Source organism: Emiliania huxleyi (assembly GCF_000372725.1).
Source record: "Emiliania huxleyi CCMP1516 unplaced genomic scaffold EMIHUscaffold_41, whole genome shotgun sequence".
Taxonomy (NCBI): domain Eukaryota; phylum Haptophyta; order Isochrysidales; family Noelaerhabdaceae; genus Emiliania; species Emiliania huxleyi.
The window spans coordinates 640,330-653,169 of record NW_005198900.1 but is presented as its reverse complement, the minus strand read 5'-3'; the positions used below and the strand labels follow the sequence as shown (position 1 = coordinate 653,169).

General features: G+C 65.4%; 2 protein-coding genes across 2 annotated transcripts; one reads left to right on the top strand and one right to left on the bottom strand.

Annotated features, from left to right (window-relative positions):
* Nucleotides 1-3,179: 3,179 nt before the first annotated feature.
* On the top strand, nt 3,180-4,061 carry EMIHUDRAFT_210197 (hypothetical protein; the record flags this gene model as incomplete). The annotated part of the gene is made up of 1 exon (XM_005769833.1): nt 3,180-4,061. The coding sequence occupies one exon, from the start codon at nt 3,180-3,182 to the stop codon at nt 4,059-4,061; it is 882 nt and encodes a 293-aa protein (XP_005769890.1).
* A 2,925-nt stretch (nt 4,062-6,986) lies between these two features.
* On the bottom strand, nt 6,987-12,840 carry EMIHUDRAFT_464234 (hypothetical protein; the record flags this gene model as incomplete). Its single annotated transcript, XM_005769832.1, has 15 exons — nt 12,759-12,840; nt 12,611-12,673; nt 12,351-12,537; nt 12,048-12,172; nt 10,506-10,546; nt 10,417-10,472; nt 9,956-10,088; nt 9,732-9,886; nt 9,613-9,663; nt 9,103-9,321; nt 8,591-9,019; nt 7,808-8,371; nt 7,616-7,747; nt 7,110-7,352; nt 6,987-7,076 (listed from the first exon to the last, which is right to left on the bottom strand). The coding sequence occupies exons 1-15, from the start codon at nt 12,815-12,817 to the stop codon at nt 6,987-6,989; spliced, it is 2,547 nt and encodes an 848-aa protein (XP_005769889.1). The 5' UTR covers nt 12,818-12,840.

The window sequence follows — 12,840 nt, the reverse complement described above, 5'->3', positions numbered from 1 at the left end:
ACTCATCACACAAGAACACACCCCGGGCCCGAAATCGCTCGACAGCACACTGACAGCCAGACGCGCAACACGGGTTCCCAGGGAAGGCGAGCCAAAACTCAGCGGCCTCTCCTCCGCGCCCCGCAGGTCGCGGTCGCGTCGCCTCCCGTCGCCGGCCACCCGGCCCTCGCCTCCCGCCGCCTCACCCTCGAGTCGTCGCCCAAGGCGACCAGCGACGTGGGGCTCGGGACCAGCAGGTAGGCTCTGCTGTGTCCGAGGGGCGGCAGGGCGCGGGCGGGCAGCTGTGTTGGGAAGGGGGGGGGGGCGGGTTAGAGTGGGGTAAGAGAGTCGTCTCAGCCCGGCCGAAAAGGCGCGCGCGACGCCACGAACACCGCCGGTTCCCGGCCAATGGCCCGTTCAGCCACAGCGTTTCAGCGTTCAGCTCCTCGGGGCGGGACAAGAGGCCGCCGAGCACGACTCGCTGGCCGAGCAGCGGCGCGTCTGCAACTGCTGCGCCCGAGGAGGCGCCGCCCGCCCCTGCCCGGCCCTCCGCCGCCGCCGCCGCCTCAGACAAGGCCTCGACGCACTCGGCGTGGCCCTGACTCTTGGCCAGCTGCAGCGCCGTGCTGCACCTGCAGCTCGCAGTGCGCGCCGCGGTGTCTGCGGTCCCGTGTCAAAACTCAAAAGCCAAATGTGACCCTCGCGTTTGCTGTTTCTCGTCCCATTTTCAGACCAACAAACAACCGTCCGGTCGCGCTCGGCGCTCGCGACGCCCCCCCCCACCGGCGCCCGCGGGCCGCGCGCCGGGCCGCGCGCGCCAGTGCAGCACAGCGGCAGCAACCAGCGCGCAAGAGCCAAGAGTCAGACTCCGCACCACCCCCGTACACACACCACCAGCCGCGCGGCCTCTAGGCAGCGCACAGGCGCATGCACAAAGCGTGTGAGACTAGAGAGCCCCCCCCCCCCCCCTCGGGGCCTTCCGGAACGCGAGCAGCACCCTTGACGCGGGACGCCGCCCACGAGGCGGCACACGAGACGAGGCTCGAGTAGAAGAGGAGCGAGGCGAGGCTCACTCGAGAGGGAAGGCAGCAGTGACAGCTGGCCGCCCGCCACGCCGCCCACGAGGCGGCACACGAGACGAGGCTCGAGTAGAAGAGGAGCGAGGCGAGGCTCACTCGCCACGCCGCCCACGAGGAGGCACACGAGACGAGGCTCGAGTAGAAGAGGAGCGAGCTGAGGCTCGCTCGCCACGCCGCCCACGAGGAGGCACACGAGACGAGACTCGAGTAGAAGAGGAGCGAGGCGAGGCTCACTCGCCATGTCGCCCACGAGGAGGCACACGAGACGAGGCTCGAGTAGAAGAGGAGCGAGGCGAGACTCACTCGAGAGGGAAGGCAGCAGTGACAGCTGGCCGCCCACCACGCCGCCCACGAGGAGGCACACGAGACGAGGCTCGAGTAGAAGAGGAGCGAGGCGAGGCTCACTCGAGAGGGAAGGCAGCAGTGACAGCTGGCCGCCCGCCACGCCGCTCACGAGGCGGCACTGGGGTGCTGCCTGGAAAGGAGATATCCCAGAGCCACCTGAGCGCAGAGCTCAGCCACATCTGCAGCACGAGGCCGGAGAGAAGAGAGAGGCACGCCACGAGTTGAGATGCAACAGCATTCCTCAGAGCGGGCTGTGGAGCCACTGACTCAGGTCTCCAGGTGGACGAGGCCGCTGTGGCAGGGCCGAGGCGACCGCAGAGCATCGCAGGCAAGCAGATGAGGCCATCGCCCATCGTGCACTGCTGCCAAGGACAGTCGCCAGCAACAGCAACAATGGGGCAGACGCACAGATCCTGCACGGAGAAGAAAGAACTGGTGCAGCCGAAGGGCTGGCGCAGTAGGAAGGAGAGCCTGGCGCGGCCAAGGACGAGGAGCGGCGTCATGGCCAGGTGAGCAGGAGAGAGCAGCGGAAGCCGCGCTCATCAGAGCAGCGAGCGGGCGGGAGCGCCCGACACACACGGAAGTTCAAACTTCCGTAAAAGATGAAGTAAAAGATGTCCATGGAGAGTCCGTGAAGGACGCAGAGGCAGAAGAAGAGGTAGGAGAGGAGAGGATCTCCGTGAGTCTCCTGCGGGAAACTAGTGGCCTATCACGAGTTAGGGCCCCTACCCCAATCGTTATCGGCGAATTACGTATGACGGACGCTTGCTGAAACAAACCCGCGGAATTCCAATGGGGAGTGCGCTATCGCCACCACTGGCGATAGGAACTCTTGCGTGGATGGAGCACGAGTGGATGCAAACGCTCGAAGATGATGCGAAAGCGCGTTTCCGTATGAAGCGCTACATGGACGATGTGATCACGGTGACTGCCAAAGACGATAGCGCATGGGATGTCGATCGTTTCCGGGAGGATTTCCGTCGTTCTGAGTGCTACTGGGCGCCTTTGAAGCTGGAGGCAGCCGATAACGCTCATTTTTTAGAGACGGCTCTCGAGCTCGACGCGAACGGAGGTTTCCGGACGAGACTCAAGAACGTCAATGAGGGCTGCGAGAGAGAGCCTCGGGTGTGGCGCTACCATCGCTGGGATAGCTTCACATGCGCGAAGATGAAAGAGGGAATAGTCATTGGATGCCTGCTCAAGGTGAGTGCTATGGCGAGCGATGACGAGGGGTTCGCGCTCAGCATGACGAGCAAACTCAGGGAGTTCATGGCGCTCGGATACCCTGCACACGTGCTCAACGGGGTGATCGGGCGCGCGTTTGCTCGGACAAAGGACGAACGGCTCCTACGAGCAAGACAGTGTTCGCAGTGGTGAGGAGGTTTCTTGCAAAACCCTTACCCAGACGAACCAAAAATCCAAAAAGACAGACAAATGTATTGTGTCGGGCTACCGTCCAAAGGCGGGTGTAGTCGACCAAGGGACCACGAATCTGGTCTGTCGACAGCACGAATTTGGGATGGGACACCTTCGGGACCCGGCTGCGTGCTACTTGGATAGCACGCTTTCGGAGTACCGACGGCTAAGGCCGAGGCAGAAAAGGTTTCTGTTTTTTCTCCGCTTTTCTTCACAGGATTTTCCTGTGAAGAGAGACGTGCGTTTATGTGAAGAGAGACGTAGAGAAACAGATCTTTCAAACTCGGTGTCGAACCACCAGCCCGACGCTCACTACAAGTGATCGCCGGGCGGCGACACTCTCGCTGCGGCGGCGACACCATGAACGCGACGAACGCATCGCTCGGCGTCGCGGCTGCCAGCCTTGGGATCGCAGCATGCTACCTGTACACCCGCAAAGCGTCGCTGTTTAGCCGCTCCGATTATGGTTCGGAGCGGCAGCAGGCTGAGTGGGCAGTGAGGATGGCAACAGTGCAGCAAAGCGGGAGCCAGCGTGGCGCATCGGCACAGCTCGTGCCACTGGCCAGCCGCACCCACAAGAGCGCGTTCGATCTGCAGATAGTATCGCGCCTCATGGTAGGCAAGTACGCCAATATTTGGCGTGGCCACGTGCTGCTCAAGGATGCGGTTGCACTGCACTTGTACGGCATGCTGATGCAGCGGCAGATGCCAAAGACCATCTTTGACCTTGGCACTGCGGGCGGAGGGTCGGCTGTCTGGTTCGCCACGCAGATGAAAGCCATGGGACTGGTTGAATGCAAGGTGATCACCGTCGATATCGAGGACCTGCGCACGCCAGCTTGCCGCAGGGAGATGGAACAGCTGGGCATCGAGTTCCTCCAGGCAGACCTCCGCGACGCGTCTGCAATGCTGAGCGCCATCAAAGATAAGGCGCACCCCTGGCTGATTGCCGAGGACTGTCACGTCGACGCCCACGTGATCATGGCCGCTTTCGACCCCGCCACTACATCTGGCGACTACATCATTTTCGAGGACACGCATCCGTGTCACCCCGACAAGAGTTGGATGGATGCCGAGGACATGGACAAGTACACCTACGGCGCTTTTGCCAACAAGAAGCTGGCCGCCGTTGAGGCTGCGATGGGGGCACTGAGCGCCCGCTACTCGATCGACGCGTCCATTCAGGATTTGTACGGCCACAACGGCGCCACTTTTATCAACGGCGTCTTCGCGCGTCTTTGAAAGCCTCTTTGATTCCCGCCCCTCTGCGCTCTGCACTACTGTTAGCTTTTGAATTACTTTATTGAATGGCTCCGGTTCCGGTCCGGTGTACGGTGCGTCTGTGCGTAGTGTGGGACGTTCGGGTGTGAACTTGCAGATCAGTGATGCGTTCTGGACCCGCTTTGGGTAGCTCTCGCGGGGCCGACCCAGAATTGTGTGGGTCCGTGTGGGATCTTCGTTCTTCGTACCGTAGGATGACATGTGTCTTCATTCTGTGTGCGACACAACTGGGGGCCCTGTGCGCGCCGACCGTCTAGCGCGTCTTACCACGTACTGTAGCCTGTATTTACTCGCAAGCCACAATGACTCGGCGCGCGGCGACCGCGGCGTGTTACAAGACACAACATACTTTATTCAACACGGGGCATCGTAGGTCGTCGGAACGAGCTCGGCGGCGCGCGTGCGCACCCACGCGCGCGCCTCGGCGGCGTCCGCCGGCGCCCAGTCCGCCGTGCGGCAGAGCGCCGCGCCGACGGCCGACGCAACGGCGGCGGCGCGCGCCGGCGGCGCGCCGGCGGCGAGCTGCGCGCACAGCGCGCCGCCGTACGCGTTGCCCGCGCCTGTGGGGTCGGCAAGCTCCTCCTCCGCAAGCCGCACGGCGGGCACGTGCGTGAGGCGCGCGGGCGCGCCGCGCGCGAAGAGGTACGAGCCCCGCCCGCCGTCGCGGATCGCCAGCAGCGCGGCGGGCGGCAGCCGCAGCGCGCCGGCGCACCGCCGCGCCAGCCTCAGAAGCTCCGGCCGGCCGCCCGCAGCCGCGGCCGGTGGCGCGTCGCTGTCCTCCGCGGCGGCGGCCGCGTCTGCGTCGGCGGCGTCTGCGTATGCAGCGTCTGTGGTGGCGGCGGCGTCTGTGGCGGCGGCCGCGTCTGCGATGGCGCGCGCGGTGTTCAGGTCGGGCGTGACCAGCGCGGCCCGCGCCGTGAGCACGCTCAGCGATGCCACCGCCTAGGCGGAGACGCAGCTGAACACCGAGGCAAGCCTGCAGCCGTGGGTCGAGGACGCTCTCGTGAAGCTGCACGCGCGAAAAAACGTGTCGATGAACTCAAACTACACTCCGTGGACGATCGAGGAGGACCGCCTCCTGTTGCACTCGTACCAGAGCGGCGCGAAGATCACCGACATTCGCGTGAGTAGCCGATCCGCCGAAGCAATCAAGCTCCAGCTACGCCGACTTCAGAACGTCACGCCACTGGTACGCGACGCGCACCACAAAAGCCGCTGCGACCCGGAGGCGCCGTTTCAGTACCTGCAGCACGACATCTGGACGCCGATCGACTCGACCCTCGCTCTACCGCCGTGCGCGCAGATCGACTGGATTCGCGGCGTCGCAAAGGTGCCTCCCTTACCCTGTTCGCCTGCACGCGCGCGTGATCATTCGGCTATCTCCAACGACTAGTGAATCCATACCCTCCGACACCCGCATCTCCTCCGTCATTCATCACCCAATGATAATCATATCGGACCCCACCGTCCCCGAGATTTCAAAGCCCGGAGGCCTGATCAGTCAGAGCAGATGTTCGCGCCGCTGTCTCGCCGCGCCGCCGCCTCGCGCCGCCCGCCGCCGCGCCGCGCCGCCGCCCGATGATTAGCATTAGATGATAACAAGCTTGCCGAGCCTGACCTCCCGAAGGCGATGCGAGAGATTTTTATTAACCAACAAGAAATCACCACTCTCACAGTGATTTGGGCTCGGCAGCTTGCGCCAAACGAGGGATGGGACGAGGATGTGAGAGAGTGCGTTGTGTTCTTGCCACGCAGGGGCACAGCCGCCGGTTGCGGTCCGGCGGCGGCGGCGGCGGCGGCGGCGGGGACGGCAGGGAGTTGTCGTCTTCGGTGCACTTCGCCTCGCAGCCTCCCCCGTTCGTGAGACACGCTTCGATCCCTGTGCAGGCGCCGTGGGCGCGTTTAGGGTCCAGAGTGAAGGTAGGAATGCAGCATGGTGGCTCTGCTGCGTTCGCCGTTTCTGCGACGTGATCCGCCACCATGATGGTTGCACCGTCGCAGGTGTCATCTACGGCAAATTGGAACTGCCAAAGCACACCGGTAAACGTGCGTGTGACAGCCTTACGATACGACGTTAGCCCTCGCCGCCGCCGCCCTCCACCTCGCCCTCGCCGCCGCCGGCTCCCACGTCTGCGGCTCCCACGACTGCCGCCCCAACCACGGCAGCTCCCACGACAGCGGCTCCCACCACTGTCAACCACGGCAGCTCCCACCACTGCAGCTCCCACCACTGCGGCTCCCACCACGGCGGCCCCAACCACGGCGGCTCCCACCACGGCAGCGCCCACCACGGCGGCTCCGACCACTGCGGCTACGACGACGGCGGCTCCCACCGCGGCAGCCCCCTGCTTCAACGTCACGGTCGAGTTGACCACCGATACGTACGGCTCGGCTACTGGAACACTCCAACATCAGATTTGCCTCCGTGCGTCCCTTTTTGAGAAGGCGCAGCTATTTTCTTTTGGGTCCTGTGGGCACCCTAGCAAGAGGTCTCACTACTCACTTGTTCGTATTTGTTTACTTATTTTTATTTAATGTTTACAGAGAATGTGGCGGTTTTCGACCTGTTCCTTTTTACCCATCTCACAGTAGTATCAGTAGAGAGCTGAGCGTTTTTATTATTATTTTGGCTTTCGAGTTTCGTGGGTGAGTTTCGTGCGGACCCGGTGCACAAGCGCCGCAATGCTTCCCCACCATGATGGCAACCATTGCTCCCATCTCTCGGCGCCGGGCACCGCCTCGGGGTACAAAACCTGCGCCCTACGGCGCCCCCCTCCCTCCCAGCAGCTCCCAGCCCCTCTCCTCTTGTACCCCCCCCCCCCCCCCCCCAAGTACCGCGAACGCGGACCGCCTTGGCATCTCTCGCCCTCGCCGGCTGGCCGACGATCACAGTGTCAGCATGATCTTGCCCTTCATTGCCTTCTCGGCAGCCGCCATGTCGCTCTCGGCAATGGCGGCGAGCACCTTCTTGGCCGCCTACAAGAGACAGCGCAACTGTGGGGCCGCGACCTCTCGGCAGTAAGCACGGCAACCCCCGGTTTCGGCCGCCTTCTTGTCGCACACGTGCTTCTCCTTGATGGCCGCGACGAGTGCATGCGAGTCGAGGGTCGCCGTCAGGCCCAGCTTGGCTGCGCTCTTCTCCAGCCCCAGCGCGGCAAACGCTGGCTCGGCCTGCATGGCCGCCATCTTTGTGGGGTGGCAGTGCATCCACTTGGAGCCGCACGACGCCTCGGCCAGCCGGACTGCCAACGCCTGATCGGCCACATGCGAGGGATGGTGAGACGCAAGCCGGGAGGGAGAGGAGAGCGGCGGCGGCGGCGGCGGCGGCGCGTGCGCGCCTCGGGCGAGGAGAACCGCTGCAGGAATGCCGCCTTGGCGGAGAGGTTGGAGAGGGCGCGCGTGATGGTGCCGTCTAGCCCGGTGACCTTGGCGCGAGGGCGACGCGTCGGGAGGCGTCAGACCGCGCGGCAGTGTGCGGGCGGCGAGGGCATGGCAGCGCGGGCTCGGCGGGCCACCTTGGCACGGCTGACGATAGAGCTCCAAGGCGTGTCCACCAGCACCGTCCCGTTTTCAAAGACGGGCTGCAACACGTCGCCCTCGACGCCGCTGCAAAACTCGGCGTACGACATCGGCTGGGCCTCGAGCATCTTGCCTACACGCTCGGGCGCACTCTCGGGTCAGTCCTGGACACTCTCAGGCGAGCTGACCGCGCCACTCGGCTCGCCCGCGCTGTCGTAGGTGCCGCGATTCCGTAGCACGCCGTCGGCGCCGCGCAGGACGGGCGGGTTGCCGGGGTACGACTTTTTGCCGCCCGCGATCGGGTCCTTCCCTATGGCGTACATGCGCCCGCCGACGTACATGGCGCAGCACTTGAAGGCGACGGAGAGGGAGTCGCGGTTGAGCTTCTGCAGCAGCCCGCCGCCGGAGCCGAAGTGCACCGCGTTGACGCAGAAGCCGTTTGCGAGGATCGATGCGCACATGTCGCCGACCGTGTCAAGCGCCACGCCGTCGCCCTGCAGTATGCGGAACTGCTGCCCCACGAAGCGACGGAACGGGTTGTCGCCCGCGGGCAAGCCCTTCGCCTTGCGGATCGACTCGCACACAGCCTCGTACTCTGCCTGACGCGGGTCGGTCGGCGCGAACAGCGGCCGGAGCGGCGAGAGGCCCGACTCCCAAGCCTCCGGGAGCGTGGCGTGGAAGAGGGAGAGGAGCTGCGGCAGCGTCTCGACGCCCTCGCCAGAGTCGGGGCGCACGAGCGTGAGCTGGCCCGCCTACATGGGGTACCGCCAACCTCAGGGCGGGGAGACGGTCTCGTGCAGAGTACTAGCTGGCTCAAGTGCGCGGGCGTGGCGACCGCACTCAGAGCACCGCGTGCACACGGTGTGAAGTCGTACCAACGAATACCATACGGCGGAATGCAGCGTAATCCGTGTCCTCTCTAGCGCTAGTGGGCGTACACGAATATGTACTCAGCTTCTAGGCGGGCCCGCCTTGAGGCGCGCGCGGATGATGGCGCGCATCGACAAGCCGCCCGCCTCGCCGCCCTCGACCACCTTCTCCGACGGCCACAAGTTGGCGACTGCGTTCCAGATGTTGAAGCCGTCCGACACGAGCGAGACCGCAAAGGAGGGCATGTACTGCCGGATCATGTTGACAAACGCGGCGTACTCGTCCGCCTCATACTTGGCCGGGTCGGCGCCGGGGGACATGTCCGCCCACGAGGTGATCGTCGAGTGCTCGGCCGCCGGGACGGAGGTGGCGCAGTGCAGCTGCTCGAACATCGCGCGGAAGCTCTCTACCGGGGTGCCGCCCAGCTTCGGGTCCGCAGCGTTGTAGTGGCGGAGCAGCATGCGCGAGCCGGCGACCGTGTCGGAGCCCTCGAAGCCGGCGGTGTAGTAGGCACCCGAGCCGAGACCCGCCTACGAACGAAAGAGGTCCGCGAGAAGATGAGCGCTCCCAGGGGGGGGGGGGTTGGGGGAGAGTGAGTGCGCGGATCGCGCGCCGTCTCGTGCGAAGAGACGCCCCGGTAGCCAAAGTCGAGCAGGTCGAAGACTTGCGCGATGTGGACTGGAAGGTCGTCGGCGGCGATGTTCTCCGGCGTGAAGTCGCGCTCGCCCGGCAGGAAGTCGACCTGCGAGACCCGCTGCGAGAGAACGCTGTACGCCTGGATGGTCTTGCGGAACTCGCGCGCCTGCGTCGCCACCGTTGTGGGGTACCAGACCTGCGCGAGGGGGGAAGGGCAGTGGGAGCGGATGCGGCATGCGGAGAGAGCTTGCACAGCACTCGGCCCCCGCGTGAGTGCGCAACCCGCTCGGGCCGCCTCGCAGCTCGTCGCAATGCGCTGGGCCATCCCTCGCCACTGCAAGGCCCGTCGGCTGCGCTTGAGTCACTCACGGGTGTGGGTGGGTGGGTGGGTGGTATGTGTATGTGTATGTGTGTGCAAGTTCAGGTCATGCACAAGCATGAGCCTGCGTGGGCTACTCTCGCGCGGGAACTAGAGCCGTAATGCCACCAACGACGGCGGAGTGCGTGCGTGTTCGCGCGCGTGCATCCCGCGTGCTAGCTGTGGCACGGGGGAGAGGGGGGGGGGGGGGGGGTTCGACGATCAAAATGGGGGCACCACGCCTGCACGAGGAGGGTCTCGAGGAAGTTTGGCAGCCAGTAGAAACGGGGGTGCGTGTTGGTCAGCTTGAAGAACGCGACGCCGGGCGCGACGATCGAGCCCTCGGGTAAGGCCTCGATCTTGATGGGCAAAGCGCCCGGGACGGCACCGGGCGTCGGCACGCCTGAACAAAGGAAGACGGTGAGCAAGAGAACGGAGTGCGGAGACCGACTAGAGCGCGGCGTCGGCACACCCGTGCATTCGTAGTCGCCGCTTGCCATCGCCTCCCAATCGCCGCGCGGGAACATCGTCCGGTCCCAGCCGCCGGCGAACGCTGGGCCGGCGATGCGCACGTCGGCCATGTACCGCGCGATAAACTCCTCCGCCTGCGGGGCCCCGTCCCGAAACGTGGTGGACGTGTCCGGGACACGCACGCTCGCGGCGGCCGATCACCGCATCTGTCGCGTGCGTATCTGCTTCTCGTGCCGGGCCGTGTGCGTGTACGCGTGTGCGTGGGTGGGTGGGTGGGTGGGTGGGGGGCTTGCGTGTGTGTGTGTGTGTGTGTGTGTGTGTGTGTGTGTGTGTGTGTGTGTGTGTGTGTGAGTGCTTGTGCGCGCGCGCGCGTGTGTGTGCGTGTGTGCGTGTGTGCGTGTGTGTGTGTGTGTGCGTGGCCGCCGCCTCGGCGATCTTTGCGGCGGTGACGACGGGACCAACCAGATACTCCTTGATGAAATACTGCAGGCCGAAGAAGACGATGTGGTCGCCGGCGCCTACAGGAAAGTTCCGAGAAACTTTAGGGGAACCCTCCTTGTCGCGTCCGGGAGGAGGACGAAGTCGGCGGCGCCTGCAGCGGAAAGTTCCGAGAAGGTTCACGGAAGGCTTCGCACCCGGAGTCGCGTGGTGCTCGCAGGCGCCGTCTGTGGCGAGCGGCTCGAACGCCTCCTTGTAGCCGCGGCACGTAAAGTACGAGACGTTGTAGCCGCCTGTCGGCCCGCGATGCGGCTCCGGCGTCGTGAGGGCGGCGGAGGAGGCGGGCGCGATGGCGCACGCGCGCGTGCGCGTCGAGGAGGGGAGAGCGGGTTGCGCGGGCGGAGGCAGACACGCCCGCTCAAGACCGCGACGACGCTAGATCTCGACTAAATCTCGACTGGATCTCGCCCACATCTCGGCTACCTCTCGCTGCTCGCCCTCAAAGCTCTGGATCTCGCCCACATCTCGGCTACCTCTCGCTGCTCGCCCTCAAAGCTCTGGATCTCGCCCACATCTCGGCTACCTCTCGCTGCTCGCCCTCAAAGCTCTGGATCTCGCCCACATCTCGGCTACCTCTCGCTGCTCGCCCTCAAAGCTCTGGACCTCGCCCACATCTCGGCTACCTCTCGCTGCTCGCCCTCAAAGCTCTGGACCTCGCCCACATCTCGGCTACCTCTCGCTGCTCGCCCTCAAAGCTCGCGTTGAGCGACGAGCCGCGCTTGAACTTGGACTCGTCGACGTTGGAGACGCGCACCTGGACGCCGCACGCCAAGGCGCCGTGCTCAGACCGTGCTGAGGGAAGCGCGGGCGGCGGCCTGCACTCCCGAGAGCATGCGTGCGGCGTGGATGCTTTCGCATTCTCGCCCGCTCTGCTGAGGGGAGGGGCAGGACTAGCGGTCGCCTGAGGCGCCCATCTCTCTACCCGCCCTCTCTTGGTTTGCTAGCGGGGCACACGTGCCCAAGGGCGGCGAGAATGGATCGCGCGTCCGCTCGTCTGCGCACGCGCGTTCTCTCGCCCCCGGCAGTGTGCTCCTGCCCTTTTGATCTCTGTCGTGGCGCGTGTGGACACAGAGCGGGGAGGCGCCCCCAGATGCGGAAGACGGCTCCGTGGGCTCCAACTGGCAGTGGGGAGAGGACGCGGTCTCGCCTGCAACCCGCGGCTGCCGCTGTGTTCACTGGCATGCGAGGCCCCATATCTCCCCCGTGTCTCCCCGTATCTCCCCGTATCTCCCCACCCAGCTCCCAGTCCAGTGGCGCGGGCTTCAGGCGCCTTGGCGTGCGTCGTGGGGAAGCCGAGCTCGGCCAAAGCGTCGCCAGAGAGCGAGAGCACCAGCGTGGCCTGTGCGGGGACACGCCCTGGTCGTGTCATGGACAGCACCGGCCGGGCCCAGCAGCGAGATGTGCCGAGATGTGCCGAGATGTGCCGAGATGTGCCGAGATGTGCCGAGATGTGCCGAGATGTGCCGAGATGTGCCGAGGTGTGCCGAGGTGTGCCGAGATGTGCCCGTGGGAGAGCTGGATGTGCCCGGTGCGTGCGAGCGAACGTCGGCCTTTAGCGGCCCTCTCCCTCTCCTCTCCTCTCCTGCTTAGTCCACCTCCTCTCCTCCTCTCCTCTCCCCTCCTCTCGGCAAGCGCCGGCCTTTAGCGGGCCCGCGTACTCCACCGCCGCGCAGGCATAGTTGATGTCCGCTGCGGCGTCCGCCTCTGCCGGCCCGAGCACCTAAAGTGAGGTGAGCGAGGTGAGGCTGCGGCTCAGACACTGCTGCTCTCCAATTCGGTGTGGCTGTGCGTGGTGCGTGTGGGCACGTCCGACAGCCTAGCAGCCATGCAGCTGTGCGGGGGGGGAGGAGGACGCGGACTCCTCTCCTCGCCTCTCCTCACGCGTCTCACGCGAGCACCTTGACCACTGCGGTCGACGCGTTGGTGATGAGCACGAGCGAGTCGCTGCCTCCTCCCGGAACGGTGGCGAGCTGCAGCAGCTTGGCACCCGGCGCCTTGCTGGTGGGCGGGAAGAGCACGGCTGGGAAGTACTCGCCGCTCTGCGAGCCGGGTCGAGCGTGCTCTGGCATCCATGAGACCGGGTACCTGCGGCCGGCGAGGCGGTGTAAGCACCGACCGCGCGGCGTCTCCGCCCGACCACGCCATGGCGGCGGCGCACTGCTTGTGGTGCGAAAACTTGTAGCCGTCTGTCATGAGCAGGATGTTGTGCCCGTCGCTGCTGCTGCGGACCGCAAAGAGGGTGCAGTGAAGAGGGATGAAAAGGGACGAAAAATGCGTGAGCTTGCGGGCTGTGGCGCGTCGCGCACCCGGTCGGCGGCGCGCTGCCGACGCTGGCGTCGCCTAGGCAGGACTTCAAGCAGGACATGCCAGCGAGCTCTCTCAAAGCCG